The sequence below is a fragment of the Calypte anna genome, chromosome 1 (genome assembly GCF_003957555.1).
Source record: "Calypte anna isolate BGI_N300 chromosome 1, bCalAnn1_v1.p, whole genome shotgun sequence".
Lineage (NCBI taxonomy): Eukaryota > Metazoa > Chordata > Aves > Apodiformes > Trochilidae > Calypte > Calypte anna.
In genome coordinates this window covers 132,179,249-132,206,354 of record NC_044244.1, presented here as the reverse complement: position 1 = coordinate 132,206,354, position 27,106 = coordinate 132,179,249, and the positions used below count along the sequence as shown (strand labels likewise).

The window sequence follows — 27,106 nt, the reverse complement described above, 5'->3', positions numbered from 1 at the left end:
TATTTTTATTCATCCTAGTTTATAAAACTTTCTTCTTTTCTATACAAAAATGTTTACTTATGTTTGCACTTGGGTTCCCACTGAAGACTTGATTATGAAATAATTTTAAAAGACAGCAAGTAATTGGTGACATATTTTTCAGACTCAACACTTCACTGAAGGATGCCTGAATTTTTTGGTAAAAAAAAAAGAAATTCTAGCATTTTACTACACTAAAGCCACTACTGCAATGACAATTCTAATGATATATTTCTGACCTTTTTAAATCAAAAACCACTTTAAATTTCTAGGCCTTTAAATTTGGGTCATATTGACATATTCTTCATGCCTTACACATCAGTTTTGTCCTAAAACACTTTTGCCTTTTACTGATGCTGAGGGTGGCTCTTCATATCTAACCCGACATCCATCTGATGAAGAGACAAGTAAGAATATAGGTCTCATCCCAGTGAAGACTCCTGAAAGGCTTAACTTTCAGGTCTGCCTAAAATTACCAGAGGTGAGCCCTTGTCTGCTTGAAGCAAACATAAATAATACCCCCAATGCTAGTAAAGCCATGCTGTCATTCCTGGCTGTAGACTAAGATAAGAAGGAGCTGCCTGCTGGTCCAACTAACTGTTTACGCATCTTGTCACCCCCAACACTTGGAGAGGGCAGGTGGGTAATGCTGGTCCCTGCTCACCTGTGAAATGTCCTCAGCTTTGTCCTCAGGAGCATCTCCAGAGTCAGCACCTTCTGCATCAAGAGGCATTTCACAGCCGTCTCCTCTCTGCTGGCCGGGTTAATGCGCTGGGCTGTCAGTCTCCAAACATAGATCTCATGCTTCAACTCTAAAAGAAAAATTAAAATTGCTTATCTTAAAGAAGATGTAATGCATATGAAACTGGAGATGCACAAAACGTTCATGTATATTGTGCCTTGGACTCAAAGCTGTTAGAATTATTGGAATGGTTTCCCAACAATTTTCCACTTAGTAAGCTGTCTGCACCATTCATTTTGCAAAGCTGAAGGGAATGTAAAACAAACAGAAGCTTTTCAAAATTTTAAATAAATTCATTTCAAAGCCATTTTCCAAAGAAAAAGAGGTACTGTCTTCAAAGACTTGCAAATGCCTTCCACAAGCTTTAGTGTTACAATCATATCACATTCATTTTTTCATCAGAACATAAACTGCCAATATACATTTTAATACTGCTAACAAGATACCAGTCACTTTGTAGTTAGCAATATCAGCGAATGCTCCTTCACTATACAATAATAAACAACATGTTTCTATTCCCTCTGCATCATACCTTCTTGGGGAATATCATTTAATAACATCTTAAAGATTCCCCGACAGGACTTCATTCTTAAGCACTGGAGATCTTCATAAACACAGCTACCTTCACCTGTGTGCAGCCCTAAATGATAACTAATCCTGCATAAGTTCAGATAGACTGATTAGCACTCAAAATCTGTCTCCAAAATCTTGTCAGCATTCACAGCGTTTTTTGATTTATTTTTTTTCCCAGCACTTTCAAAGCCCTTGAGAAAGACTGAAAAGTGTTTCCTGAGAAGGGAGGACCTGAGATTGACCACGCCAAAAATAAAGCTTTGGCTTTTCCAGGAAATCACTGAAAAAACAAAAGCAGAATATTCTGCACAAAAACTTCCTGATGAACCAACACATTTCCTCAGCCTTCTTGTCTTTTCCCATCAAATTTCATGTTGTCGAAGACAATGTGCCAAGAATTTAAGGCTTTACCTCTTAAGGTCCCTGCTCAATCAGCAAATTGTTCTTATCCTGAGAAACAGCTGTAGGAGTCTTTGCACCATGTATAAAAAGTATATGCATTATTTATTAAAACAATGTATTCTATAATGAAATAAATATTTAATTACATTTTGATGTATGCAGTAATATTAACATTTATTGCTGCAGATTCTTAGTGGTTCATAATATCTATTATCAAATCAAGTACTAAATGAGTTTCATTCTTTCCCTTGCTTTGTGATAAAGTATTTGTAATACTAATACAGAGGGATTCATGTAAATATTGACTGTAAGAAGGAAACAGGATTGACAAAACTCAATTACTTAAGAGCAAAAGAAAGGGTGTCAGCACAAGTGACCCAAAAAAGGGATCTGAACACCAACTGACTCACATTTTGTATGGTTCATGCCTATAGGCAAGCACACATCCATCAAAATGTTAATCTCTGCCTGAATTTTACAGTGCAAGATCAGAAATGGAAATTCACGTTATCTAAAGTCCAATGACTATCCAAGGTTATTAAATAGCCAGTGCTAAGCTAAAGATTTTCTTCCAAGAAGAGATTCATCCCTGAGCCCCGAATAAAGAGGTGCAGAATCTGTCTTCTACTTTCTTTTGTAATACATGTGGTGATCCTTGCCAGGAGCATAATCTGACACTAAATTATATTAAAACTTGGATAGATCCTGCTTATCAAAGGTTCCACGTGACTCTACAGATACCCTGTCCTGGCCATCATTTACTTTTCCAGGCACATGGAAACACATCATCAGTGACCTTTCATGCTCTTCCAGAACATAAACAAGAAAGTGACAAAGATTTAGGCCACATCTGATCTGCTCACCACAGAATGATGGGAGCTGTGCAAAACCTCCTTATTTTAAATATCATAAATTGTGGTATTTTTTGCTTCAGCATTTGGGGAGACTGAATTTTAAGTCTTCAGTTTTATAAGAACTATAAATAGCAACACCTGAAAAGAGCTACTCTGCTTCATCTCCTCACTTTCTGGTCCATGGGACAGTAAGATATTTCAATTGGCAGCTTTAGTCTCATAACATCCACTTTAAAATTGGTTCAAAACTGAGAGCTGAGAAATTGTTAATTCCCACATAGATTAGCTGGACCAGATTAAAAAAAGATGAAAGGTGCCTTTCTTGCACAGTATTCTCAGCAACATCCCAGGCAATTTTTTTTTCTTTGAAAAAGTCTCCTCACCCCTTTGGGTTGAAATAAATACATCTATGATCCTCCATGCTGCCCTAGCCTGAATAAGTTAGAAACTTTTGTATTTAATTTAAGCAGGTGAAGGGGGAAAGCCTCTCAGTATGTGAACAGTCCTTTCTATATTGTTTTCTCATGCAAATTGAAAGTGAGTTGGACTATAGTTTTGAAACTGAGGCTCACCACCAGTTCAAGAGAAAATGTGTTGGGGTTTTTTTGTTGTTCAGCAAATGCTCTTGAAACATGATTAGTTTGTTATCCTGCTTTCTGATAGTTTGTCTTTGCTGCAATACCCTTTCTATTCATATCTGTTCATCCTGCCATAGCACTTCTCCTCCTTCTTTACAAATTCAATTTTACTAAGGGTTTTATCGATGGAGGGATGTGAAATAAGACACCATTCAACCCAGATGTAGATCTCCAACAGGTAACTTCATACAAAGCATTTTTATCTTCTTTCCTTCAGAAGGGGACAGCTAGCATCAGTGTATTTGGTTAGCCTCAATGATCTTAAAGGTCTAACCAAAAAGATTCTATGATCTGTGCCACAAGCAAATCCACAGGGCAGAGAGCACTACCATTTGCATTGCACATTACTGTCCCACCTCTGAAGAGCTGAGAGGCTAACATCCAGGTTCAGCAAGGTCAGCCTGATGCCTTCAGGTCTATATTAAAAAATATACAGATTTTGATCTTTCCTCTATGTACAGCAAGTGCCTGCTTGATTCTTCAGTCATTAGTTTTCTAAACATCCCAGGGATGCAGACCTCCAACATCCCGTGGAACTTGCTTCAGAGCAAAATGTCCTTTGATAATCAGAACAATTGAAACATTTTTTATATTGCAGCTTCTGTTGCAGTCATAATTTGTGAAGAGGTTTTCTAGGTCATCCCACAGTATGTTTTTCCTATTTCTCTTTCCTGCACACTTACTGTAAGAGCCCATTAGTGGCACCAGGTGATACACATCTATTCTTCCCCCTCCCCAGCTCCCCCCAGGGAAGTCCATTTTCAAAAAGACAGAGTAATTTTTTGTTTAGTTCTAAGATCAAATAAAGGATCAGTAAACATGTAAACCCTACATTGCTAATCTGTTCTGGTTATGACATTTATCACATTATATACCATGGCCAACATAGATACAGTGTCCTGGATCCATTAAATTTAACAGAGTTTCAGCTACTGACCTGAGCTCTGACATTTTAGAATACATTTTCTGCAATTTAGAAAACATTATGCTTCATTTAAAAGTGCATATTCTTTCTGCAATTTGACAATGAATTGTCAAATTGATTTTTACTAAGAGTAATCACACATCCCCTCCCACCCAACTGCCAATAACAAAGAAGACATCCTCAAAACATGAATGCAATTAATTTCCAGCCCCAGAATCTGAAGAGGCCAGACTTACTAGTTAATGATGCTCAGAAAAGCAAGACCAGCTTTGATGAGATTATAACAATTATCATAAAATGACAATTTTTAACTTGCAAGTGCACTCAATTTTTGCAAGCAACACAGATTTGCACTGTTGGGCTGTGACTAACAACATGCAAAGCATGTTCTTCTGAATCTGGTTGGGCTTTTTTTCTCCATACACTATTGTAGCTTAACTTTTTGTCAGCAAAGAAATTCTTTTCTTAGGTAACTTCTCAGAACAGAAGACTTCTTTTAGATGCTAAGTGAAAAACAAATTAAGTACCATGCATTATATCTTAATCCAGTAATCGTAATATCTATAACTTTTAGCAATTTTTCAAAATCCCTGATATTAGGTAATTAATCTTCTAAGCACCATTAGACAGTAAGTCATCTCCATTTTAGAAGCACAGAAACTAAGTCAGAAAAGTGAAACCTAAGTGTAGAAAGAATTCAAGGTGAGGGATATTGCAGCTCAACACCTTATTCCTCTCTCCTCGGAGACAAGCATAAGACTCTAATACTGAAAAAAAAAAATTACTGAAATGTCCTTGTCTTTATTCCTTTGAATAAAGACTATGCAGTTAATCAGTCATGGAAAAAAAGGTGAGCAGAGGCATAAATGTTGCAGGGTCTTCAAAACTGCAACAAAGCACACTTTGCCTTATTCAGCTGAATACTTGCAAAGGAATGCAGGAAATCTGCACAGTGTTGCATAAAGCAATACAGAGCATTTATATAAGCTTTTTGACTCAAAGTCTGACAGCTGGGGCCCCATTTGGTCACTGAGGCACCTAATTCCAGTTCACATGCCCAGCAGGGAACTGACTCCACGGCAAGAGATTCACAGGACGTCCTTATCCTGTCAGCAAAGCATCTGGAACCCAGGCAGAAAACTCATGTGGTACCACACACTTAAGTCACCTCCCAGAAGTTTTCTTCTGTGCAAGCTGGCACAGGCTGAAGCAGCCCCAGGAGTCAGGCTATTCAAAAAGCTGCAAATTCAGGGCTGCATCAAAAGAAGTCTGGCCAGTAGGTCAAGGGAGGTGATTCTCCCCCTTTACTCTGCTCTCATGAGACCCCATTTGAAGTACTGTGTCCAGTTCTGGAGCCCTCAGCACAGGAAGGACATAGAACTCTCTGAGCCAGTCCAGAGGAGAGCCACAAAGATGATTAGGGGGCTGGAGCACCTCTCCTATGAAGACGGGCTGAGAAAGTTGGGGTTAATCAGCCTGGAAAGTTCTAGGAAGATGTTGTAGAGGCCTTCCAGTCTCTGAAGGGCGCTTACAGGAAAACTGTGGTAGGGACTTTTACAAAGGCATGTAGTGATAGGACAAAGGATAATGGCTTTAAACTGGAAAAGGATAGATTTAGGTTAGACTTTGGAAAAAAAATTCTTCACTATGAAGCTGGTAAGATACAGGGGCAGTTTTTCTAGAGAAGTTGTAGATGTCCCCTCCATGGAAGTGTTCAAGGCCAGATTGGATAGGACATTGAGCAGCCTGGTCTAGTGGGAGATGTCCCTGATTCCCCCTCATCCTGTCATTACATGCCCTTGTGAAAAGGCCCTCCTCAGCATCCCTTCAGATCCCCTCTAGGTATTGAAAGGCCACAGTAAGGTTCTCCCTGAAGGCTTCTATTCTCCAGGCTAAACAGCCCTAACTCTAGGACAGTAGAGTGCAATGCATAGTGCAAAACTGCCATCTAGACTGATCTTAAAGTTGCAGGTTTGAAAAGATCTTGAAATATCCTTTTCTTTTGAAATTACTCTGAGCATAATCTGCCTGCTAGTTTTCCTATCCGAGCCATCTTTCAAGGGAGGACAGCCCACTACTTTCATGTTACATTAAATGACCAATAGGGCTTTGTCAGCAATTAGGGAAGTACCTACTTTGGTACAGAAACACCTCAGGACTGAGATTTATCAATGTACTCAATTCATCTAGGTACATGAAATACTAGCAAGAACTGTTCCTATGGTTACAATTATGCTATTAACTGAAATAGGGCTAAGGACTGTTCTCCGACCGCAAACAGATCATGTAGCTGCACTGATGGTACATAAAGCCATACCCTGAGTCCCCTCTGGACCTCTGCAGTGGCCTTGTGGCCTCGGACATTATTGTTCTTTTATGTTGGGTTTGTTTCTGTTCAAAGGATCTGAAACAGCATTGTCTTAAAAATCATCACAGTAGTTCTACCCCAGGATTAAACCAAAAGGTTGTACATCACATTGCAGGGCATTGTGTGAGGGCACATACCCCTATTAGAGGATGCAGAGGTCACCCAGATGTCATCCTTATGCCCTCAGAGAACAACAAAGCTGTTAACCCTTTAACCACATTCACCTGCTCTGGGGGCAGTTCCCTCAGGCAGGCATCTCAGAGATGCAGCAGGCAAAGGGTTCACATGGACAGAATGATAATGTTAGCACTGCCTGAGCTATACCTGGTGTTCAGCTAGGATTACAATTGGTGATGCCTGTGCTTGGTCAGTTGAGCAGAGCACAGAGTACTAAAGCAGACATTTGTAGGCTTTATGGGACACAGAGGGAGAAGCTCTCCAGTCACTGAGCGCTGAATGAGTTTTTCAGATTTGTCTTGACTTTCTTGACCTTCACCTTAGCTGTGTCATTCTTTGGACATTTTCACACAAAATGAGGCCTGACGTGAACAACTCTCATTTTAAGTCCAGGAACACAACCAGCACAGTCCTATCAAATGCACATGTCAGACAACCCTTCATTTATCGCTGCCCTACTTCTTTCCTCTCCTAGATCTTCTACCTTTTCACAGCCACTTTTTTACCTCTTCTTTCCTCTCCCCCATTCCCTCTTAGAGAAGCAGCTGCAAAGCTCCACATGGAAGAATGAAACAGATTTGCTTACTCCTCTGGTTATCACATTTCACGTTGTGGGAAACAGCGCTGTATTTTTCACACATGAAGCACTTTACACATGACCACAATTAATTAGAAAATTCCTTCTGTTGTAGACTTCACATACTGACTCTCATACTACTATAGCAATATTTTCCCAGCTGCTGCAGGCAGTGAGATACACCAGAAGAAATAACGTGCTCTACTCTCTTCTGCTTCAGCCATGGGTCTGTCTTCTAGCCAGTGACACACTCAGAAACAGGAGCAAGCAACAAAAGAGAAATGAAGAGCTGGCACCAAATCAAGTGTAGTGTTAAGAGAGAGCTTTTCCTCTTTGGCAAAAATGGCAGCAATGATGCTTGTCACTAAATCACATGTCACCCATTGTCCTGTAGATAGTGACCTCCCCAAACACTGAGGTCTACATCCCCACACAGCTTGGTAGCTGAAGCACACCAGTACCTAAATAATGTGTTGCGAACCATTACAGGAAGTAAAAACTTCAGTTTCAAGTTTAGGGCTGGAAAACAGAAAGTTTATTTCCTCTTACACTCATGTTACTATTTGCCCATACATATTGTGCTGGGAAAGCATATATATACACTTTTTAAATTTTCTCATGGTACTATTAAGATCCTAGCATCTCCTGCACCACACAGAACAAGGCACAAGCTTATCAGCTGAAAGTCACACTCAAAATAGCCTTCATTCTTTAAAAAAATGTATTGTCTCTCATAACTGAGTTCTTTAGATTATTTTTTCTTTTATAGATAGTGATTACTGGGGAAGGAACATGTCTTTTTTCTGTTGTACAGGTGTTACATCTCAGTCTGAAAGCCATCTATTTAAAGACACTGGTAACACACAGCATTAGAATTAACCTGCCAGCGTATCAGCAGAGTAACATCACTGTCTGTTCTTAAAAATAGTGTTTATCCATTCTCAACAACCCATGTAGCCCAAAGCAACAGAAAAAATCTTAAAGCACATGGCATAAAATGAAAAAATGATGGGGAGAACAATACACTGATTAAATCTCACACATCTTATTTAATTGCTAATTGGGGACAGGCTGAAGGAAGGCTGGTATTTACTTGATTAAAACAGCTCCTTCAAACAAGCTATTTGAAGCTATCATAGATTCATTTCAAGGCAGAAGGAACCCTGAAATCACCTTGGAGCAAACAGATACTTTCTAAGGGAGTTGTGTTGTTCGCTTTCTCTTCCCTTTCCACTGAAAATCTCAATAGAAGGAGCAATGCTTTAGCATGTGCTCTAATTGAACAGCTACTGATTAGCTTCACAGCAACAGAGGCACAGCTGATTATAAGAGAGAGCACAGTATACTGATTAGGAGATGGCTGTGTCTGAACATACTAAATTGCAGGGAACAAAGATTACTGAGATGAATTGAAGGAAACGTGGTAGCCTCTACAGTAGCATTTCACTGGCAAAAATATTGTGTCAGTGAATAAAGTGTCCTATTCAAATTGGTCGAAAAGGTGTTAGCACACTTGAATTATTAAAAGTCAAAAATATATGCCTTAAACGTTTACAGATTGCAGAAAAAGTTACAATTCTATTTTCTAGATGTATATTCACAAATAATGCTATTATATCAGGATCAAAATTGCTCACACTTCGTAGTATGCATTTTCTGACTGTTTATTTATAACTTATCTCAAGATATCTTGCAAGCTGACACACCTAGGGATTACTTAAGTATATAAAAATTCTGGTTATTTATGGAAATGTCCATGAAGCTATGACTTTTATTAAAAAATAAGAAATTAACAAAAGCAAATTGGTTCTCTTTGAATAAGGAAGTTGTGAAGTTAGAAAAAAATGCTGAATACCAGAGATTTAATAATATACTTCCAGGAAACAAAGAAAATTTATTTTTTATAACAATGCAATGGTTCCTTTCCCAGGGATGATCTCTTCCAAAAAGCATTCTCATTCTTGAGCCCTTTATAGAACAGGCAGGGACTTGGTCTATATTTAGCATTTTGATACAGAATCACAGAACAGTTTGGGTTGGAAGGGACCTTTTAAATGTCACCTAATCTAACACCCCGGAAGGGAGCTGGAACATCTTCACTTAGATCAGATTGCTCAGAGCCCTGTCCAACCTTACGTTTAATGTTTCCAGGAATGGGCCTTCCACCACCTCTCTGGACAACCTGCTTCTGTGTTTCACCCCTCTTATATTTAGTCTAAATCTGCCTCCTTTTATTTTAAATTTATTAGCCTTTGTTCTATCACTACAGGGCCTGCTAAAAAGCTTGTCCCCATCTTTCTTATAAGTCCCCATTAAGTACTGAAAGACCTTTCTCTAAAGTAATTCCTAGCACCCAAGATAAAATTCTACTTATTTGAATGAAAACTGATGTAGTGTAAACTGAGGTGAGCTACAAGTGTCCTATCTTTGTTGTCTATTGGGAAATAAAGTCCTTTCTTTGACCCTTTGAATTACATAGTCAATAGATTTATTTGCCAGGTAAGGAAGACTGCTTGTTTCACCTTTCATGGTACAAAAAGGTAGAAAATGAAGATTCTTCATTGCTTTCTAGAAAATTCAGTTTACATAAATGAGTTATTCAGCATGAGTATCTCTACCACTGAACTAATCTTCTTGGACTCCCCTTATACTCAAAAGAGTAAAATTCAGGGGGGGCTGCAATATATCTGTTCTACTTTAGATAGCTACATTAGTTTTTAGATGGGTTTATCTTTCTCCTCAGATTACAAATGGAGCCAAGCTAAACCAACTATAACAAAAGTTGTCCTCCGTGTTGCTAAACAGACCCCTCACACACAGGTTCAGAGATGTTGTACAGCACATTAAAACGTGTTTCACAGTCAGCAGATGCCTGGATCCTACGAATTCTGCAGCCAAAAGTGAAAAAATCATCACTCTCAGGGAAGAATTAGTTATACTCAGCTATCTTTTTACACAGCTTGCTAAAAAAAAAGTTATACTTAGTGAACTATTTCTTACCTTGCAAAGAAATTGTGAACATTTGGGGGTTACTATTGTTTCACCACTCAAAGAGAAGCCTGAGAACAACAATGAAAACTTCAAAACAACTGAAGAGAAAGGCATAAAAACTCAAAGACATAGGGACCAACATACCCAAACAGCCACTTAAACATCTTCACTAAGACTTTTAGAAACTACCAAAATGAAAAATCTAAAAGAAGGACATAGATTTAGTCCTACTGAATAGTAGAAAATATACACCAGGGAAATTTAGGGCTGGTAGAGCCACAGGAGCAATCTGGAAAGAACCTGGAAAGTTCTACACTTGATAAAATGTGTTTCACTGACCACAGTCCAAGAAAAATTGCTGGGAAAATCCAGTGGAAGAAAACCAACTGTGAGAGAATGCATTAGTGCACTATGCCTGTCATGAAGGAAACCTGGGATATTTCTAAAGCTAAGTTTTGACCTCAGCACCTGACACAGATATTATCTGCTGTGATACAGAAAACTCTGATATTCAAGCCTATGGCTAAGAAAGTTGCAAAATATGCCTATAAATTTTGAAAGATACTGAATAATTAATGCCAACACTTCAGCCTTATCTCCAGAAAAACATCCATTTCTAAAAGTCAGACTATATCACAACTAAAAAGAAAATATAAACCATTAGTTAAAAAAAATATCAGAGACTGAAGGAGAGTGGTCACTTCCACACTGAGGAGGACATTGTAGTAAGAGCTGTTCAGTTTCTAGTTAGCATATATTCAATGTAGTGACAATAAAAATTATGTCCTGCTGATACTTACCAACTATTTCACTTGGCTCCTTATTGTAAAGTTTTTTGTTCCAGTAAAGTAGTCTGAGAAAAGGAAAGGAGACCAGAACAACAAGGCAGATTCCAACAAACATATGCCCTGTGAAGGCTGCAAAATCCAGTCCCTGGGAATAAAAATAAGAACTTAAGTTAAAAATCAGTTATTGTCTATATTACCTAGAGGGAAAATTATTCAACTATAACTATTTGAGCAATCAATAATAAATTTAAATCAATAAAGTAAGTTCCCAGTACAGTACGTGCCATATTTCATCTGTTTCAAGGAGATAAGCCACATTACAATTTATTTCAGAAAACTAAAAAACAACATTAAATGTTATTTTAAAATACATTTAGTCTTCCTGTCATGGACAGAAGAAACTCAAACCAAACTGACCCATTACCTTTGTTTTCATCACTTAAATAACTGCAAATTGATTTTAAATCACACTGAATTACATGAAGTTTCAAATTTTAATGCATAGCTTTTATTTTAAATTTATGACAACTTGGGTTTTTACAATTACGTTATCTGAACTGGGATTTAATATAATTTAAAAATATTCTTCTACAATGAAAATATTATCTATATCAACATTGTTTGTTTTTCTGCCTGCTTAAAAATAGACACATCTCTTTATATTTTGCTTAATGAAACCACTGAATGAAGAGGTTTACAAAAAAGTTAGGCAGAATATATTAAAAAGATATTGTTTAAAGCAATAAGAATGAATAGTAAGAACCCACCCTAAAACTTTGAAGTTAATCATGCTTTGTGTAGGAAATGTGACTAGGTGACCAGGGCACCTTTCAATTGAATCATTCCATGATTCCATATTTCACACAAAGTTTATCCTTTGGGCTGAAAGCATTTCTGAAGCAGTCATGACTATCCTGTCCAAAAGAAGTTGTACATGAGGCTGCTCTAAGAGGGATCACATCCAAGTATTCTGCTAGCAAGACCTGTCTTATATTCCTAGAGCAGAGGTTGTCTGAAGTGATTAACCCAGCAGAGCACCTCTGTGACACTTGGAGGGAAGAATGGTCCAAGCTCCAGATAGCTCAGGTTGTCCAAGCTGAATTTTCAGACCACTCACTGATTTCCCAGTAACTTTAGAAAGTCATGGAATCTCCCTGTGCCATGCCTCTCTCTATATATATACTGTTTTGCCATCTAGTAATTAACTGTGTACTACCTATAGACCCTTCTTTAATGCCAATATAAATTTTAAAAAGCTTCCCATACAGCATCAGCTAATATAACTTCCTTTTACATAAAGACTGTTAGGGAATTTCTACCTTAAATGTGCTTTCTTCTATATGGTTTCCTACTACAGTAATTTATGTGGAAATGTCGCAGCTGAAATGTCTCTAGATCAAGAAATGGGAAAAAAATGTTTCTTTTTTGCACCACAAGGCATAATAAAAAGACACACGACACAAGAAATTTATTAAAGTCATAAAGAACTTTTGTAGCTTGATAAAGATTAGTGCTCTTTTGCAAAAAATCCATAGTTTGGGGAGAGTTAGATAAATCTCAACACATAAATATGCAGACCTAGGCTTAGAACTTGATCCTATGAAAAATACAGGTCTCAGCTTCATGAGAGAAAGAAAATCCTTCTGATTGCTGTTTTATAGGTAATTCCTTGTCTCTCATCCTTTGCAGCCACTAAAAGGTGAAACAGTATATACCTGTTCATTCACTCTCCTTTCCTTATAATTAAGCTACTGCCATTTCATTTATGAAAGTATAAAGAAGACTCTTCAGAAATTGGAATAACATCGTTTTAAGAATGGGACAGAAAAACATCATACCACGAAGGAAAATAATATATTTTCATTCACTTTGCCTACATAATAGGTCAGCAAGTCAAATGTCTGACATCTCTGGAATTATTGTTTGTAAGACCTGCCCCCAAAGTATATAAAACCCATATCCCCTGTGTGTATTTCTTTAATTACCGTCATTTATACTTGACAGTCAATCTGATCTATATATGGGTTGCCTCTAAGATTATAGCAAAAAAGAAAAAATCAAAGAATTCTGGCCAGAAAAATCAGAACTCCTAAAAGCAAAGCTCAAATATTGACAATGTGCCGTTAAACAGTTCAGAAACTATGAAAAATAAGTGTTCAGTTTTGTGTGGTCTCCAAAATTACCCAAGGAGAGGTAGGAAGCTGGAAGGAAGTAAGCTGTAAAAATAACAAAACTAAAGCAGCCAAAATAGCAGCCCCTAAATTTGACTGTGGGAAAAAATTATCGTCTGAAAATTACTGGGAAATAGGTAGTTGAGGAGCAATAAAGTTATAAGAGGTGGTCTGGATATACTCAACCCAGAACTACCAGAACCAGAAAAATTACTTTAGTATTCTAACTAGTCTTAAATAGAGCACTGGGTGAAAATTTTCAGTCTTGCAGCAATGTGTCCATGTCATGAAGAGGGATGCCAGCTACCAGGCAGAGTACTCCAGTAGAAATTCTCTGCAGAGATACTCAGGCATAAATATAATTGCTAATGTAGGAAATCAAAATTAAAAAAAAAAAAAAATAGAAACATGAAGAATCCTTAGAAACTCTCTTAATACATTATGTGTTCAGCATACATTACTGGAATGTGCAAATAAGTAGAAAGATTTACAAAGTTACTTGCTTCTACATTTTGAATATCACACCAAGTTCAGAGCAGAACGATTGTGCTTTGTAACTGAACTGCCACAATGAGAAGCTTCTCATAAAGAAATCCACAAAATTAATTTCTCTACTAAAAGAAAAATATCTACCTAGTAGGCAAACTGAAATTCTGAGGGTAAGAAGGAAGTCTGAGGTCTGACTGACAGCTAAAAGGAATTTAAGAGAGATGCAGATCACAGCACTCTTAAAAAAAATTGGATTAACATTCAGGATGAATGAAGACTTAAAGACTTAAAACCCATTTGAAAATGCCATCACAAGAGAAAAAAAATATCTACTAGATTTTCAGTATCCTTTGCAGGAGCTTACCCAAACTTTTCAAAGAGAGTCACTGGGCTGAGATTCAGGATTTTGTTAAACTTAGTAATATCACTCCATTGATCTTTCTTATCTCTGAGATCTGTGAGGAAAATGATAACATACTGCTCTGCTGTGACTGCAGAACAGCTTTCCAGTTCAGCAGAAACAAATTGTTTCTTAACATGGAGCATGCTTATTTCAGCTTGCATGAAAGTACTGCCAGTGATAGGATTCAAATCTCTTCCCATCCCTCACTCACAGCCTTCCTCTCTATTTTGTCCCTGCATTGATCCCCAAGAGGCAGTGAGTGAAATAAATCCTGATGCTAACCAGCATCTTCAGCTCATACCCTGAGGAGCCATGAGGAGGCTGAGGACTCCAAGTCCACTCCTTTTGTGGCTCTCAGTCAAAACCAGACCTCTGCCCACACTGATGCTTTGGCCTGGGCTTAGTCCCAGCTTCTCTGCAACACGTGGAAAGTGCTTTCAGGGAAGGTGCAGATTTCACACCTGACACTGCTGGTTATCTAGCAGCCAGCTGTCACCCTCTGGAGAACTTTTAAGAGACTAAAAGGGTTTACATTGTAGAACAGATACAAATGGTGCAGCAGAAGATGGAGGCTCAGTTACTTCCATCAGTGGCTCCTGCTCCCTTTCCCACACCCTAGAAAGGGACACGCAACATCTCCAAAGATGCCCTGTGTGGCTGTGGATTACACATTCAATACCTCCTGGGTCCTCTGCACTGCTGGGGCCAGGATTCAGCATTGTAAAAACACTGAAATGCTCCACGTGTTTGCTGCAATATAACAAAACATCACTTTCTTAAGTTTTTTAGTTTTCTTTCAAAATAGACTGAAATAGAATTGACATGCACAAGAGACAAGAAATACTTTTCTTCCAGGAGATTTCAATCCACCAGATAAATGCAAAACATGTCTCAAATGTCCCTTACTTGAGGCTATGCTGATTATGTTATGTTTGTCCCATTCCCCAGTCAACAGAAAATCTAAAGATTTTGTTTTAGCAAAACAACAGCCTTAAGCTTCCACTGCATACAGATTCAAAGCTGAAATAGAACAGGGATCTTTCCTTGGTTGATAGTTCTAAATGCAAAGTAAAATATATCCATTTCATATTAGGATGAAGTCTCATACTCTTTTCCTAAAATACTAATTTTCAGTCATAAAAAAATTTATTTTATTCACTGCTTTTGGAGTGATTCAGACTTTTTCAACAAAAATCTGCCATCAGCAAAGAGAAGGCAAAAAAAGTACAGCAAGGTGCTAGACAGGAACGCCCTTTACTTACCGGTTTAAAATTAATAAAATGAGGAAGAGCAAGAGCAATTTATTATTTCTATAGTGGTTTAAACATCCCTTCTGGATGAGCAACTAAGATCAATCTTGTCTCAGAAAGAACTGTGCATGATGTCACTGAACCAGCCAGACATCACTGATAGTTTAATACAGGTACATAAAAATAATCCTTATCTGAGACACTGGCAAACCCATTTTTTTTGTTTGTTTGTTTTACACCATACCCTTTAATGATTACTACATGCAGAAATGGAAAACTATAAACCCATATATTTTTATTTCATATTCTTTACCCAGGGTTTCCTTTTGTTCTTAAGAAAAGGTGTCAATGAAACATTGACAGAAAGGACAGGAGTTTAATAAATTGACCTTGCTTTCAGCAAACTTAACAAAAAAACCCTAGTAAACTATGACAATCCATTTCACAATCCACCAGTGCTTGAAGTAATTTTATAGATTCTTATATAGGATTTTTTCTCTTCCACTTTTCAGAATTACCTACTTTTATTCACAATTTTTCATACCACAGTTTGTCATGAAATATAACCAATCGATATCACACCATGCAAAATTTCAGCATAAAGGCCAAAAGTCAGAACAGAGTAAGCTGAGGGCTGTCCATTTTCAAGAGAATTCCTGTTAAGTGGCAGGAAAAGCTCTGGCTTGGATGTTGAAAACCCAAAATTCTTAGCAAGCATCAGATTAACAGTACAAGCTATATTATATGCTAAAACAGTAAATATGAGGATATAATAAAAAAAATCTAAAACTGATCTTGTTCTTATTGTTACTTCTTTTAGACAGACTAAGGCTGGATACACAAGTGCTCATTATGTTCACACTATGATTTTTCTCTGAAGACCTATTTACCACCCATTCTCTAAAGATCTTATAATCACATCTTAAGTTCAGAGCACAAACAACTTCTGATATTTAAGGGATGACTGTAGATACTGGTGAAGTTCCCAACAATAGAGGATCTTTCTTAAAGTTCAGCCTCAGAACCGTGACCATTTCTATTGTCCATACAAAAAAAGAGGAGTTGCCAAAGTCCAAAGCACATATGTCTCCAAGGCAAGAATATAATTTTGCTAGCAATGGCTACTCAGTAACAGTACTCTGAAGTTAATAAAAGATTTTTTTTAAGTTTAGTATTCACTGAATGAGTTTTCCATTTGCTCTTGATAAAAACTCTTCTTTTCCTTCCCTAGGATCACAATATGAATGCGAAACTACTTCCAACCCCAACTAAGAACAAGCAAGAATACAAATCTTCCTCCCGTATTATGCAAATGTTCCACTGATTCCAGGCATGATGGTAGGGAAAATGTCAGTATTATAAATTACCCAGTGCTACAAAGGAAAAGTCCTTTTGACATCCAGTTGTATCTCATGACAAATTAACAGACTTATCCCTACATTTTAATGAGTGAACTGCACAAAAAGCTTATTTGTTAAAACATGCTATAAATAAAATATTCTTAATATGACATGAGTTTTTCCCAGAACCTAGGGAGAAAAATCTCTCCAGCACTACTGTAAACAAAAAGTAAAACATTTCTAACAGCATAACCCAATAAAAGCACACAAAGAAGCAATGCTGCACTTTATTTTGTGTTGATTTAAAAAGCAAGGTTTCCTAAGAAACTATAAATTTGCAGAGTGTCTTACTAGGCCACTTTTAGAGGCTGATGTCAAACAGTAAAGGTTCAGGAAGATTGGTAAAATTCTCCTCCTGATGGTATCAAATAAAATAGAAAATCCAATCACCTACATAGTGAAACACCCTATTCAGCCTCCCACAGGGGCATTTCTCCAAGGTCTCCTGTATTTAATACAGAAAAGTAACACTGAAAAAGAAGTGCAAATAGATGAAAAGGGCAAATTTTAATCACAATACCAAGAAGACTTCCTAAAATGACAAAAACATGACCACAATGCTAAAAAGAGGTAAAAAAAAAATCTGCAGAAAACATCATAATAAATACTAAAAATATACTACATGGAATGCTGTTTTCAAAATGCCAAGAACTTTTCCTTTTTACATTTTATATAAATGAATAAATAAATTTTACTTGGTAAAAATATAGCAGATATCCCATGCATATTAGACGCAGGTTTGGGGTTGATCGTTATAACCCTTCCTCACAGCAGCCTTTGCTAGAAATAGTTTCAGAAACAACATTACAAAGTTTTGTCTTCTGAATAGAAGAGATCATGCTAGAGCAGACGGAATAAATCAGGATCTAAGCTAGTATTTCAACAGTGCAGAATGTAAGAGGCCTGATGGTTCAGCTTACTCCCTTCCCTCACTCTTGGCTGTGCCAGTTACTGCTCCCAGCTCTCTCCCAGGAGAATCTCCTTTAGAGGGGAAGAGCCCTAAGCAGGCAGGACAAAAGTCATACCATGTCCCTCAGCCTCAGAGCCAAGGATAGTCTTTAAGCGTATTTTATTTATATATAGAGAGAGATATAACATGAGAATACAGGAAAGAAGAAGCACAAGTCCCATGATCATGCGTTGCATCTGATCTATTTTATAACGCCCTTATTTCTGTGATGCAAAAAACAATCTGAAAATAATACAGGTTGAAAACATTTGGAAAGTTTTTGTGCTTGTTTCAAATATAGAATTTGCTATTATATCACATTTGCTAGGGTATTTATAGATCTGAGTCCTCCTAAAATTATCAATATCTCATTGAAGAGAAATATAAAACTGTTTCCTTTCCATGTGATTGCTTAATTACTTCCCATGTTTACAGCCACTTCGAAAGGTTCTACAGAGATGATGAGTTTGAGTATTTAGGAAAATGCCTCCATGGAAGGTGTTAATTATCCTCTTTTAGAAAAGAAGTTTTAAATAATTGCACAGATTTTGTGTTTCAAATGTTGAAATTTAGCTATCAAATCCTCAGCCAGGAATATTAGAGTCTCCAGTTATCATCCAAAAAAACTAATCTCAGCACATTCAAATATTTTGAAGGGAAATGTTCAATTTATTAAATACTATAAATTTTTTAAGACATTTTTCAATTTGGACAGTACTTAATTAATTTGGGTCTATTCAGTTAATTAGGGGGTATCATTTTTTGGCCTAAGAATAGAAACATAATAGATAAAACAATTTTCACACTAGTCTATTGAATTCCTTTAATTTTTTTTTTTTTTTATTTTTTTTTTTTTTTTTTTTTTTTTTTTTTTTTTTTTTTTGGAGGGGGGGGGAGGATTAATCACACCTGGCCAAAACAGGCAAGACATGTCTGGTGGCACTACAGACTTCCCTGTGACATTACTCCCCTTCCATGGTGCTGGTCAGTGGAGGTGGTGCAGGGGCAGAAGGAGAGCAGAGCTCCCCATCTGGGGTGGGCTACCTCCTGCATCCTGACTGCCTCCCTCCTGCCCCAAGGGCACCAGAGACAGCTGATGCCCCAAGCATCACCTGGAAGCACAGTGCCAGGGGCAGAAGCAGGACCTGATGCCCACCTGCTGTTCAGGGCTGGCAGGGACAGCTGGAAGCATGGAAATTCCAAGAAATGCCAGCTACACAAAGGAAATGAAGGCTGAAAATGTGAACACCCTCCAGCAGTGGCTCTGCTCACCCAGAGGGCAGAGGGAGCCATGTGGCTGGGAGGAGATCATAGAATGGTGGGACCGGGACAGTCCTGATGTGTCTGGACTCCTGCAGTCCCACCCCTCACCAACAGTCATTGACTTCCCTTTGGCACAAGTCATACAGCAAAATGAAACTATTTTATCTATAAATAGAAAAGCCAAGTGCTGGAAGTCACAATCTGTCAGTGAAGCCTGGGGATATCAAACTGTTGGCAGGAGGTGGGAGCCAGATGCAGCCCATGCTGCATGGGAGGAGCCCCCGCTCTCCTGCTCTCCTCTGCCACTTGTCACCCTCCTGGGCTACAGCTGAAGGACAAAATCTTTGCCTGTAGCAGATTCATGTAGGACATAATCCTACAGGGAAAACACAGCCTCTCATATTGCAGATCTTTTTTGTATGGACAATTATTTCTGGTCTGAAATTTCTGAAGAGGAATGAGATTGTCTCAACATATTTAACTTTTGAGAGAAAGCCTATTGTGGGGAAAAAAAAAAAAAACAAACAAAACTTTGGATTTTTCATCTTCATTTTCACATTTTGCTTTTTTTCCAACATGTTGCCCTCTCTTTACAGCAAAGCCCCGTTTTTTTGCTTTCTTCTTGTAATTTTGCCCCAAAAGATATTCTGTTCTGTCTGGATGTCTGGATTGTCCTACTAAGAAAGACAGTGTGGATTGTGTTCCTTTTATATGAGTGCCTAAGGAAAGAGAAGGTTCAAACACTGTGTAAGCCAACATCAGTATTTAGTTTAGCAGCCAAAGAGCCTGCAATGCATACCTCCTCTCTCAGCTTCTGGTTTGAAACAATAATCACATTTGGAGGATCTCCAACAGCTGTGGCAGCCCCCCCAATATTCGTGAAGATTACTTCTGCTATCAGGACATGCCTAGGATCAAGATTAAGTACTTCACAGAGCCTGCAGTATAAAGAGAATAGAATTAACCTCTTATGCTATGACTAAATTACCTTCAATCTTAAAATTTATAAACTTTATAGAATTTACAATATACAGTCATTCTGCTGAAAAAATTTAGGACTTTAAGCATAATATTTGTGTGTGTGCATTGTCAAAGTTTTAACTGTGCTACATGCTGATAGTGTTGCAGTAATTACAGCAATATAAATATAAAAAAGATTTTTTTTTTTTACATTACTAATGAAATAAATAATGTTAACAAAAATGATGTCATTTTAAAAGCATTTCATTAAAAGTAATCAACTATTGCAAGAGTTGAAAATAGCATTTCAAATTTTCAGCATCATACAACTTTTTAAACCATGGTTCACACACTGCACCGACCTATGGAAAACTACTCCAGGCAACCACAGGCTCTGCCCTCAGCTCCAGTTGTTAACTTTCATGTGGGAAGCAGTGACAGAGGACTGTGCAAGCAACCTATTAGCCATGAATCATCTATTAGAGACCTCTCGCTTCCAGCCTACTTTTATCCAGTTTATTCCTACAATTCCCCTTCGCTAAAGCTTTGTCGTATTTCTATTTGTAATGCAGTAAGAGCAGAAAAGGCACATTCCTCATAATTAAAAAATCTCAGAATGTTTTTAGAAGGTTAAAAATATTTAATGCTTCTTTAGTAAGATGCTTTTTTAAGTAAGAAGCATCTTAAAGTGTTCCAGGAAGTACTAGGATTGACTCAGTAACCTCATGATCCATTTCAACTTGGAGCCCACTTACACACAGTAATCTTCCTGTACTTTAGCTCTCACAAATTGCATTTATGCACACATCCACACAATCTGCTCATCTCTGAGGTACATGTTCAAATTTAAATTTGGGCCAAAAGGCTGAAAGTTAAGGTGTCATCTAAGGACTTTGGAATAAGGAATGTCTCTTCTGTTTGTGGCTTCTTAAAATGTTGCTCTGGTGTGTATGAGTCAAGTCTACCCTTAAACTATTGCCCCCTCTGCCTACTATGGTGTGTGGGGAAGAGTGGGCAGTAAAAATGATGTTTTGTCAATATTGCTCTGACTGTAGTGTCACATGTTTCCCTGAAGGAAGAGTTTCACTGTTCAGCCTAAGCCTATATTATTAAAAACCATATTTCAAAGAGAAAAAAGTGTATTGCACAAAAAAGTGTATTGCACATAAGCTTAACTTGATAAACTTACAGTGCCAAAAAAAGTGTCAATTTAAAACTCTGTAAAATCAGTCAAATTACATGTATGCTAACACATAACTACAATAAAAAATGTTACTTCCCCCACTGTATAAAATTATGCAGTTAAAGGGTATTTTGTAGTACAACTGGACCACATTACAAGACCACAATTGGACTTGTAATTTTATCTTCAGCACTTCTTGATTTCCAAATGATACAAAGTACAACCTTAGCTTAAGTGATTCTTTCTTTTTGATCAACATAGTGATAGCTTGAAGAAAGAATCTCTGATGTACACTAGGAAAGGTTAAGCCCAACATATAAAACCATCAGAATGTGTTATCTGTATGGCAGGATCAAACTTCTTCAGTTTACAAACCCTAGCTATATAGTTGTGCATGTGAACAACCATAAGCCTTTTCCAGTTCCCAATAACAAATAATTTTGAAAATAAGCTACCACTAAAAAGGACTAGTGATTAGTTTCTTTTATAAGTTTACTCCAAAATGCAGAGAGAAACAAGTATCATGTTTGGTGGTTTATTAATGAAAAAATAAATCCTTAAATTCATAGTCAGTAGGATTTTCTGCAGCCTTTATCTCCATGGCAATGACAGCACAGTGCAATGTAGTGAAGCTGTAAGACAAGGGCTGAAGACAATGGCAGTAAGATAAAACCAAAAAAGAGTACCCCCAGTATGAAGCATTTAGAAATAGTCAATTATTTCATTTTACCAGATGAGATTAAATCTTTTCTTAGCTTTGATAGTGATTCAAATATAGATGCATTCCAATTTTCCCCTCCTTCAGCATTACAAAGTCACTTAGTGTAAAGCTGAAGTTCTTAGTATAGATGTAGTATAAAACTCCTGTACTTAAAGACTGGCTACAAAGACAGATGCTCTCTCCTCACCAGGAGCCACATGAAGAAACAAGGGGCAACAAGTACAAGTTGCACTGGGAGAAATTTCATCTAAAGAAAAGAAAAAAGTTTTATGCTGCAAACAAGTAACTATTGGAAAAATCTCCCCAGGGACACTGAACAGTCACCATCACTGGAGGTTTTCAAGATGTGACCACACAGGACAATTTAGGATATTCTATGCTTTTTTTGAAAATTGAAAAAATGCTACGGGAGCTCTGCCTGTGAACTTCAAGTTCTTCAACTTGTATGAATGTCTGGATTTCAATTAGAAAAAAAAAATCTAAAAAATTTCTGTTCTAGTGAATTCGAAATAATCTGTAAAACAGCGAAAGAAAACTCAGTGTCCAATAGTTCCAGCAGTGTTTACTGCAAAAGATGAAATTATTGATTGGAGTAAGACAAAGTGATGTCTCTAAAATCTAATCAGACAAAAGACAAATGGAACTTCCACTCACCAGCTGTTACCCAATTTAGAGTTAATTCCACTTGCAAAATTGTTTTTTACAGTTTTACATTGCATTTTTAATTGGAAGCATATCTTAGCAGAATTTTGCATACTTTCATGTGATAATAACTGCAAGAATTACATCACACAGGATCATTTTTAAAATCACTGGAACTTTTAGAAATTGAGCTGGATTAACGAGGTTTGCTTGGCCAGACACAGGTTAAATTCAGGTTGAACAGTAATTTATACCCATACATTGATTAAATGAAGATGCAAATCACATTTTATTGATTTAAAGAAATCTGAAATCATTAACATCACTGTTCTCCAATAAATATCCCAAATATGCAATCTAAATTGCATAAATAACCTGTGGCTGCACCAACATCATAATCACCACTAGGAAGAAAATTCAGAGTCTCGTATTTCAAAACAAAGATTTTAGTTGAAATCTTGGGAGTTTTTAATCCATTTGTTACCAGTCTTAGAAAGGATAAATTCTCTAAAACATAGATTACTATCTAAAATTGTATTAAAATATTAGTACATAAGGGACAAAGAAGATTTATTTGAAAATTCTCACATTTTAGAGGACAAAAAAATCATCTAATAGGGATCATTTGGTGTGATGTCATTGTAGTTCAGATTTGGAGACAGAGCAGAATAGTTACCTGCCAAGGCAGTACAACAACCTTCACATACGTGCTTGCTGTTAGCACAAAAGGAAAAAGTAACCAATCCTTTTCAAAAAAGTTAGCTCTTTACCCTACTACAGTAGGAGTATCTGGAGTTTTAATTTCTATTTTAAAAAAATAAAAAAAAAACCAGAAACAAAACCAACCAAACAAGCATTTTGCCCATATGTCTACTGCTGATTGCAGGCCATAAAAAGAAACAGGTCCAAAACCATAACAATAAAGTACCTTATGGTTACCGGAGTAAAGAGCAGCATAGTGGTAACGTTATCCAAAAATGCAGAAAGAATTGCAGCAATGAGGCACAGGAGCGTAATCATGGCCCACACCTTGCCTCTGGAAAATCGATAAGCCTAATAATACAAAGAGAAACAAAATTAAGGGACTAGATCACTCTAGTTTAGCTTTCAAAAATGATAGATAAAACTTCATTGAAGATGCAATAACAGTGAGTGTGGAGCGTTTCCTAATCCATGCACATCCAAACAGCACCTTGTCCAATGTTAATGAATTTATCAAGAAAACACTTTCTGATGGGCAAGCATTTCCACTGTACAGAGGAAGAAACAAGTCTGAAGAAATGCTGTACTCTGCTACTAGCAATGAAGGGGGCCTGTGGCAGGAGCAGGGCTGAGCTCCCAACCTTCAGGTGAGTTAATGTAGTTCAGACCTCCCAGCCCCTCCACACACTGGGGCATCTTCCCCATCCTCAGAGCAGCACTGCCAGGGCTTCACAGTCTGAGTATCGATGTAGGCAAGAGTTATGCCTATCCATGTTTTGTTTAGGGGTTCTGTGCTCAAATCAGTCTTCCTTGCCGCTTGGGTTTACTGTCTTTTCACCTTTCTCAAGAAAATTACATTTGCAGCAGGTGAAGGAGTCCCTCACCCAATCTATCAGAATTACCCTTTTCGTGTAACCTTTGGTTCTGGTACTGTGCAAAGGTCTGTGGCCATTTATCACATGTGATTGTAAAGCTAATGATAGTTCCCAAACTTTGTCTCCCCTCACTGCCAGGCATAATATTGAAGAAGTGAGTGGAATTACTCAGTTATATGTTGTCTATATGCTTGTGTACCCTACTGGGGGCCTTTGCCTTTCTGCTCTAGAAACAGAATTGACTTAAAGGCTTCCTTTCATCCAAAGGCTTCCTTTCATCCCTAGGAGATTTTTCAAAACCATAAGTTGACCACAGTAATTTCTAATGTGATAAGTACACAGCGACCTAACAACGGTTCTTCAAAGATAGTTTGCTGTAACATATCTAATTAAATACTAACTTGATTAACCAAGGAATAATTAAGAGTACCAAAACAAGCCTACCTTGACTGCACAGTAGTCAAAGAATCCAGTCTCTGAAAATATGGCCACCAAAACCATCTACCAAAAGATGAAGAAAAAGAATAGCTTGCAACTGAATTATGACACAAAATCAAAGGGATGTAGTTTGTGATCCTGACAAAAGTCCTCATCTGACATAGCTCTGAGACTCTGATCACCTTCATTTTAGTGTAGCTGCTACAGCTGCCTGATATCTCCTGTCAATATATCATATGGTGAAATTTAGTTTTCAGCATAAACAGTCTGTAAATGTCATACTAGTCTGGTTGAATTTTATTTGTAATGACTAAATGGGCATCATATATATAGTATTCGATGTATCTCCCTTACATAATCAGTCAAGAAAAGCCAGTAAGTGTTTTTGCCTTCTGCAGTAACTCTACAGAACACAGAAGACAGAATCTCAACAATAAGTTGCATTTTCTCACACTTAAAGATGGTTTCATGTCCTTCCATCTTTGTTCCCAACAAATGTTTCACTTTCTTTTTCTGTGAGGTGGGAGGGCAGTACGAAGCCACGTCAGGAAATAAGAAAAGTTCAGAATGGCAACAGATAATTGTAATTTTGTTTCTGTATATTGTACATTTTGTGAGAGAGTTCAATAGTGCTTGGACAAGTCTTTTTACTATAAATAACTCTTGGCAAAGTGACTAAAATTAGATTTTACCATAATCTAATCAGATATTTCTCCTCCATTTCTGGTTTACTTTTTTTGGCTCCAAACATAGCACTAAGGCCAAGGAAACCACTTCTCCAGCAGAGTCCGTTCAAGGAAGCATTTGAGTAAGCAAAATTAAAAAGATAAGTGACAGTGATGGTATTTAGCACCTAAGGAGGTCTTTCCATTTAGAAACGTCAAGGATGTTTTTCATATGTTATCAATGCCATTTTATTAAAATGTTAAAAAAAGGAAGAAAAGTATTTTCAAAAGGCTCTTTCATAGATCCAATCCTCCTACTTTTTGATAAATCGTAAGGGCCAAGTATTCATAATAACACATCTCAGTAAAGAAAAACTAATAAATTATTTAAAAGGGAAACATCTTTATATTGACTGTGATTATTTCAGCAAATTTAGAGCAAAAGATACATTTTAGTTACCATTCCAAACAGCAGTGCCAGTGTCTCATAATCAATCCACTCCACCACTTTGGCCATACTTGGCCTCTGCAATCAAAAAACATCATTACCTGTGAATGCCACAAAACATCTAACTTGTGATTAGCTATGAAGCATAAACCCCACTTAAATTGATGAACCATTGAAATAAGACATGATGGAAATTAATAAATGTTCCTACAAGGTACACAAAAAGGACTCTTTCTAATTACCTTTTTAACTGTTATTATTACTACTGTTATTACCATTATTACGAATTCAAAGAACTGCCATCCCAAGGTGGGTCATTATCAAAAGCCTACATTAGGCTGTTGGTTTATCTAGCTGTTCCTTATGTCATCTTACAGAAATAAAACTTAACCAATTTATACGGTACACCCCAGTCTCCTTTTTGCTAAGAGAACAAAAGCATAACACTTCATCTGTGAACAAACTGGAGGGAATTTAAGGGAACATAGCCTTGATATAGTGATCAGTCACAAGAAAAACAGAAAATCAGCTGGAGGTTTCCCTAAATATCAACTAAGAGTAAGCAGGGGGGTAGAGGTGAACAAAAGGTTTGGCATTTGCAAACATGAGGTGTAATTATTTAGGTTAGTATAAGGCAATGCATTTCTATTTAGGTTTGCTTGGTAACTTCAAATTACTGAAAATAACAGTGTTCAAGTAACTCTGAATTAAGTTGAGAAAAGGCTGTACTCATCTTCCAGAAAATCAGAACAAAATAGCATCAACTGACTTTTTTCTACTCTTGTCTATACTCTAAAGTGGCTTTTTTTCCCCAGAATGCTTCCCCATCTCATTACCTGCCCTACCAACTCTCTTAAAAAATACAGCTCTATCATGTGCCCAATTACAACAGTGCAAACACTGAAAGTTATGACATCATACCCAGAAACAAAGTGAGCACTTAGTTTGATTACTTACCTCTCCAACAGTGGCCAAGGCAGCTATAGCTGCCAAAGAGCCCAACATTGCTGCCAGGGTCCTGTGAACAATCTGTAACAAAGGGTAAGAATTGACCAGAGACTCCTGTAAACATCTTGTTACTACTAAAAATGAAGAGGTAAATGAATAAAGATTTCTGCAGTTGATTCTTTTCTGGGATTTTTTAGTTTTATTTTTTCCTTATTCCACCTCACCTTCCTTCAAAAATACTTTATCAGAGAATGACTGATTACTTTGCAGCACCAGACGATGTAATTTAAAATTTTTAAAAAGCCACACCTGTTCACAACCCTACTTGGAAGTCTCAGATCTGATTTCAAGGCAGGGAAGGGACCTCAGCACCAATTTCTTATATTCATCAACAGGTGACTCAAGAAGGAAAGCAGCTGATAGTGAATAGTGAGCACAAAGCCAAGGCCTCTTGGTTTCCCTTTACAACCCACAGGAAGAAGATGTGCCCAGCAGGTGAACCACCTCCTTCTTCATAGGTGATTGTACATCTAGAATGTCTATAAA

At 37.3% G+C, this 27,106-nt stretch overlaps 1 protein-coding gene across 1 annotated transcript in view; it reads right to left on the bottom strand.

Annotated features, from left to right (window-relative positions):
• Positions 1-27,106, bottom strand: part of OCA2 (OCA2 melanosomal transmembrane protein) — a 158,420-nt gene that overhangs the window by 77,867 nt on the left and 53,447 nt on the right. The window contains exons 9-15 of the mRNA XM_008498085.2: positions 26,570-26,641; positions 25,625-25,690; positions 24,506-24,562; positions 23,413-23,537; positions 19,778-19,916; positions 11,066-11,198; positions 683-830 (exon numbers count right to left, since the gene is read on the bottom strand). Coding sequence (XP_008496307.1) covers positions 683-830; positions 11,066-11,198; positions 19,778-19,916; positions 23,413-23,537; positions 24,506-24,562; positions 25,625-25,690; positions 26,570-26,641 — 740 coding nt within the window. The remainder of the gene's footprint in view (positions 1-682; positions 831-11,065; positions 11,199-19,777; positions 19,917-23,412; positions 23,538-24,505; positions 24,563-25,624; positions 25,691-26,569; positions 26,642-27,106) is intronic.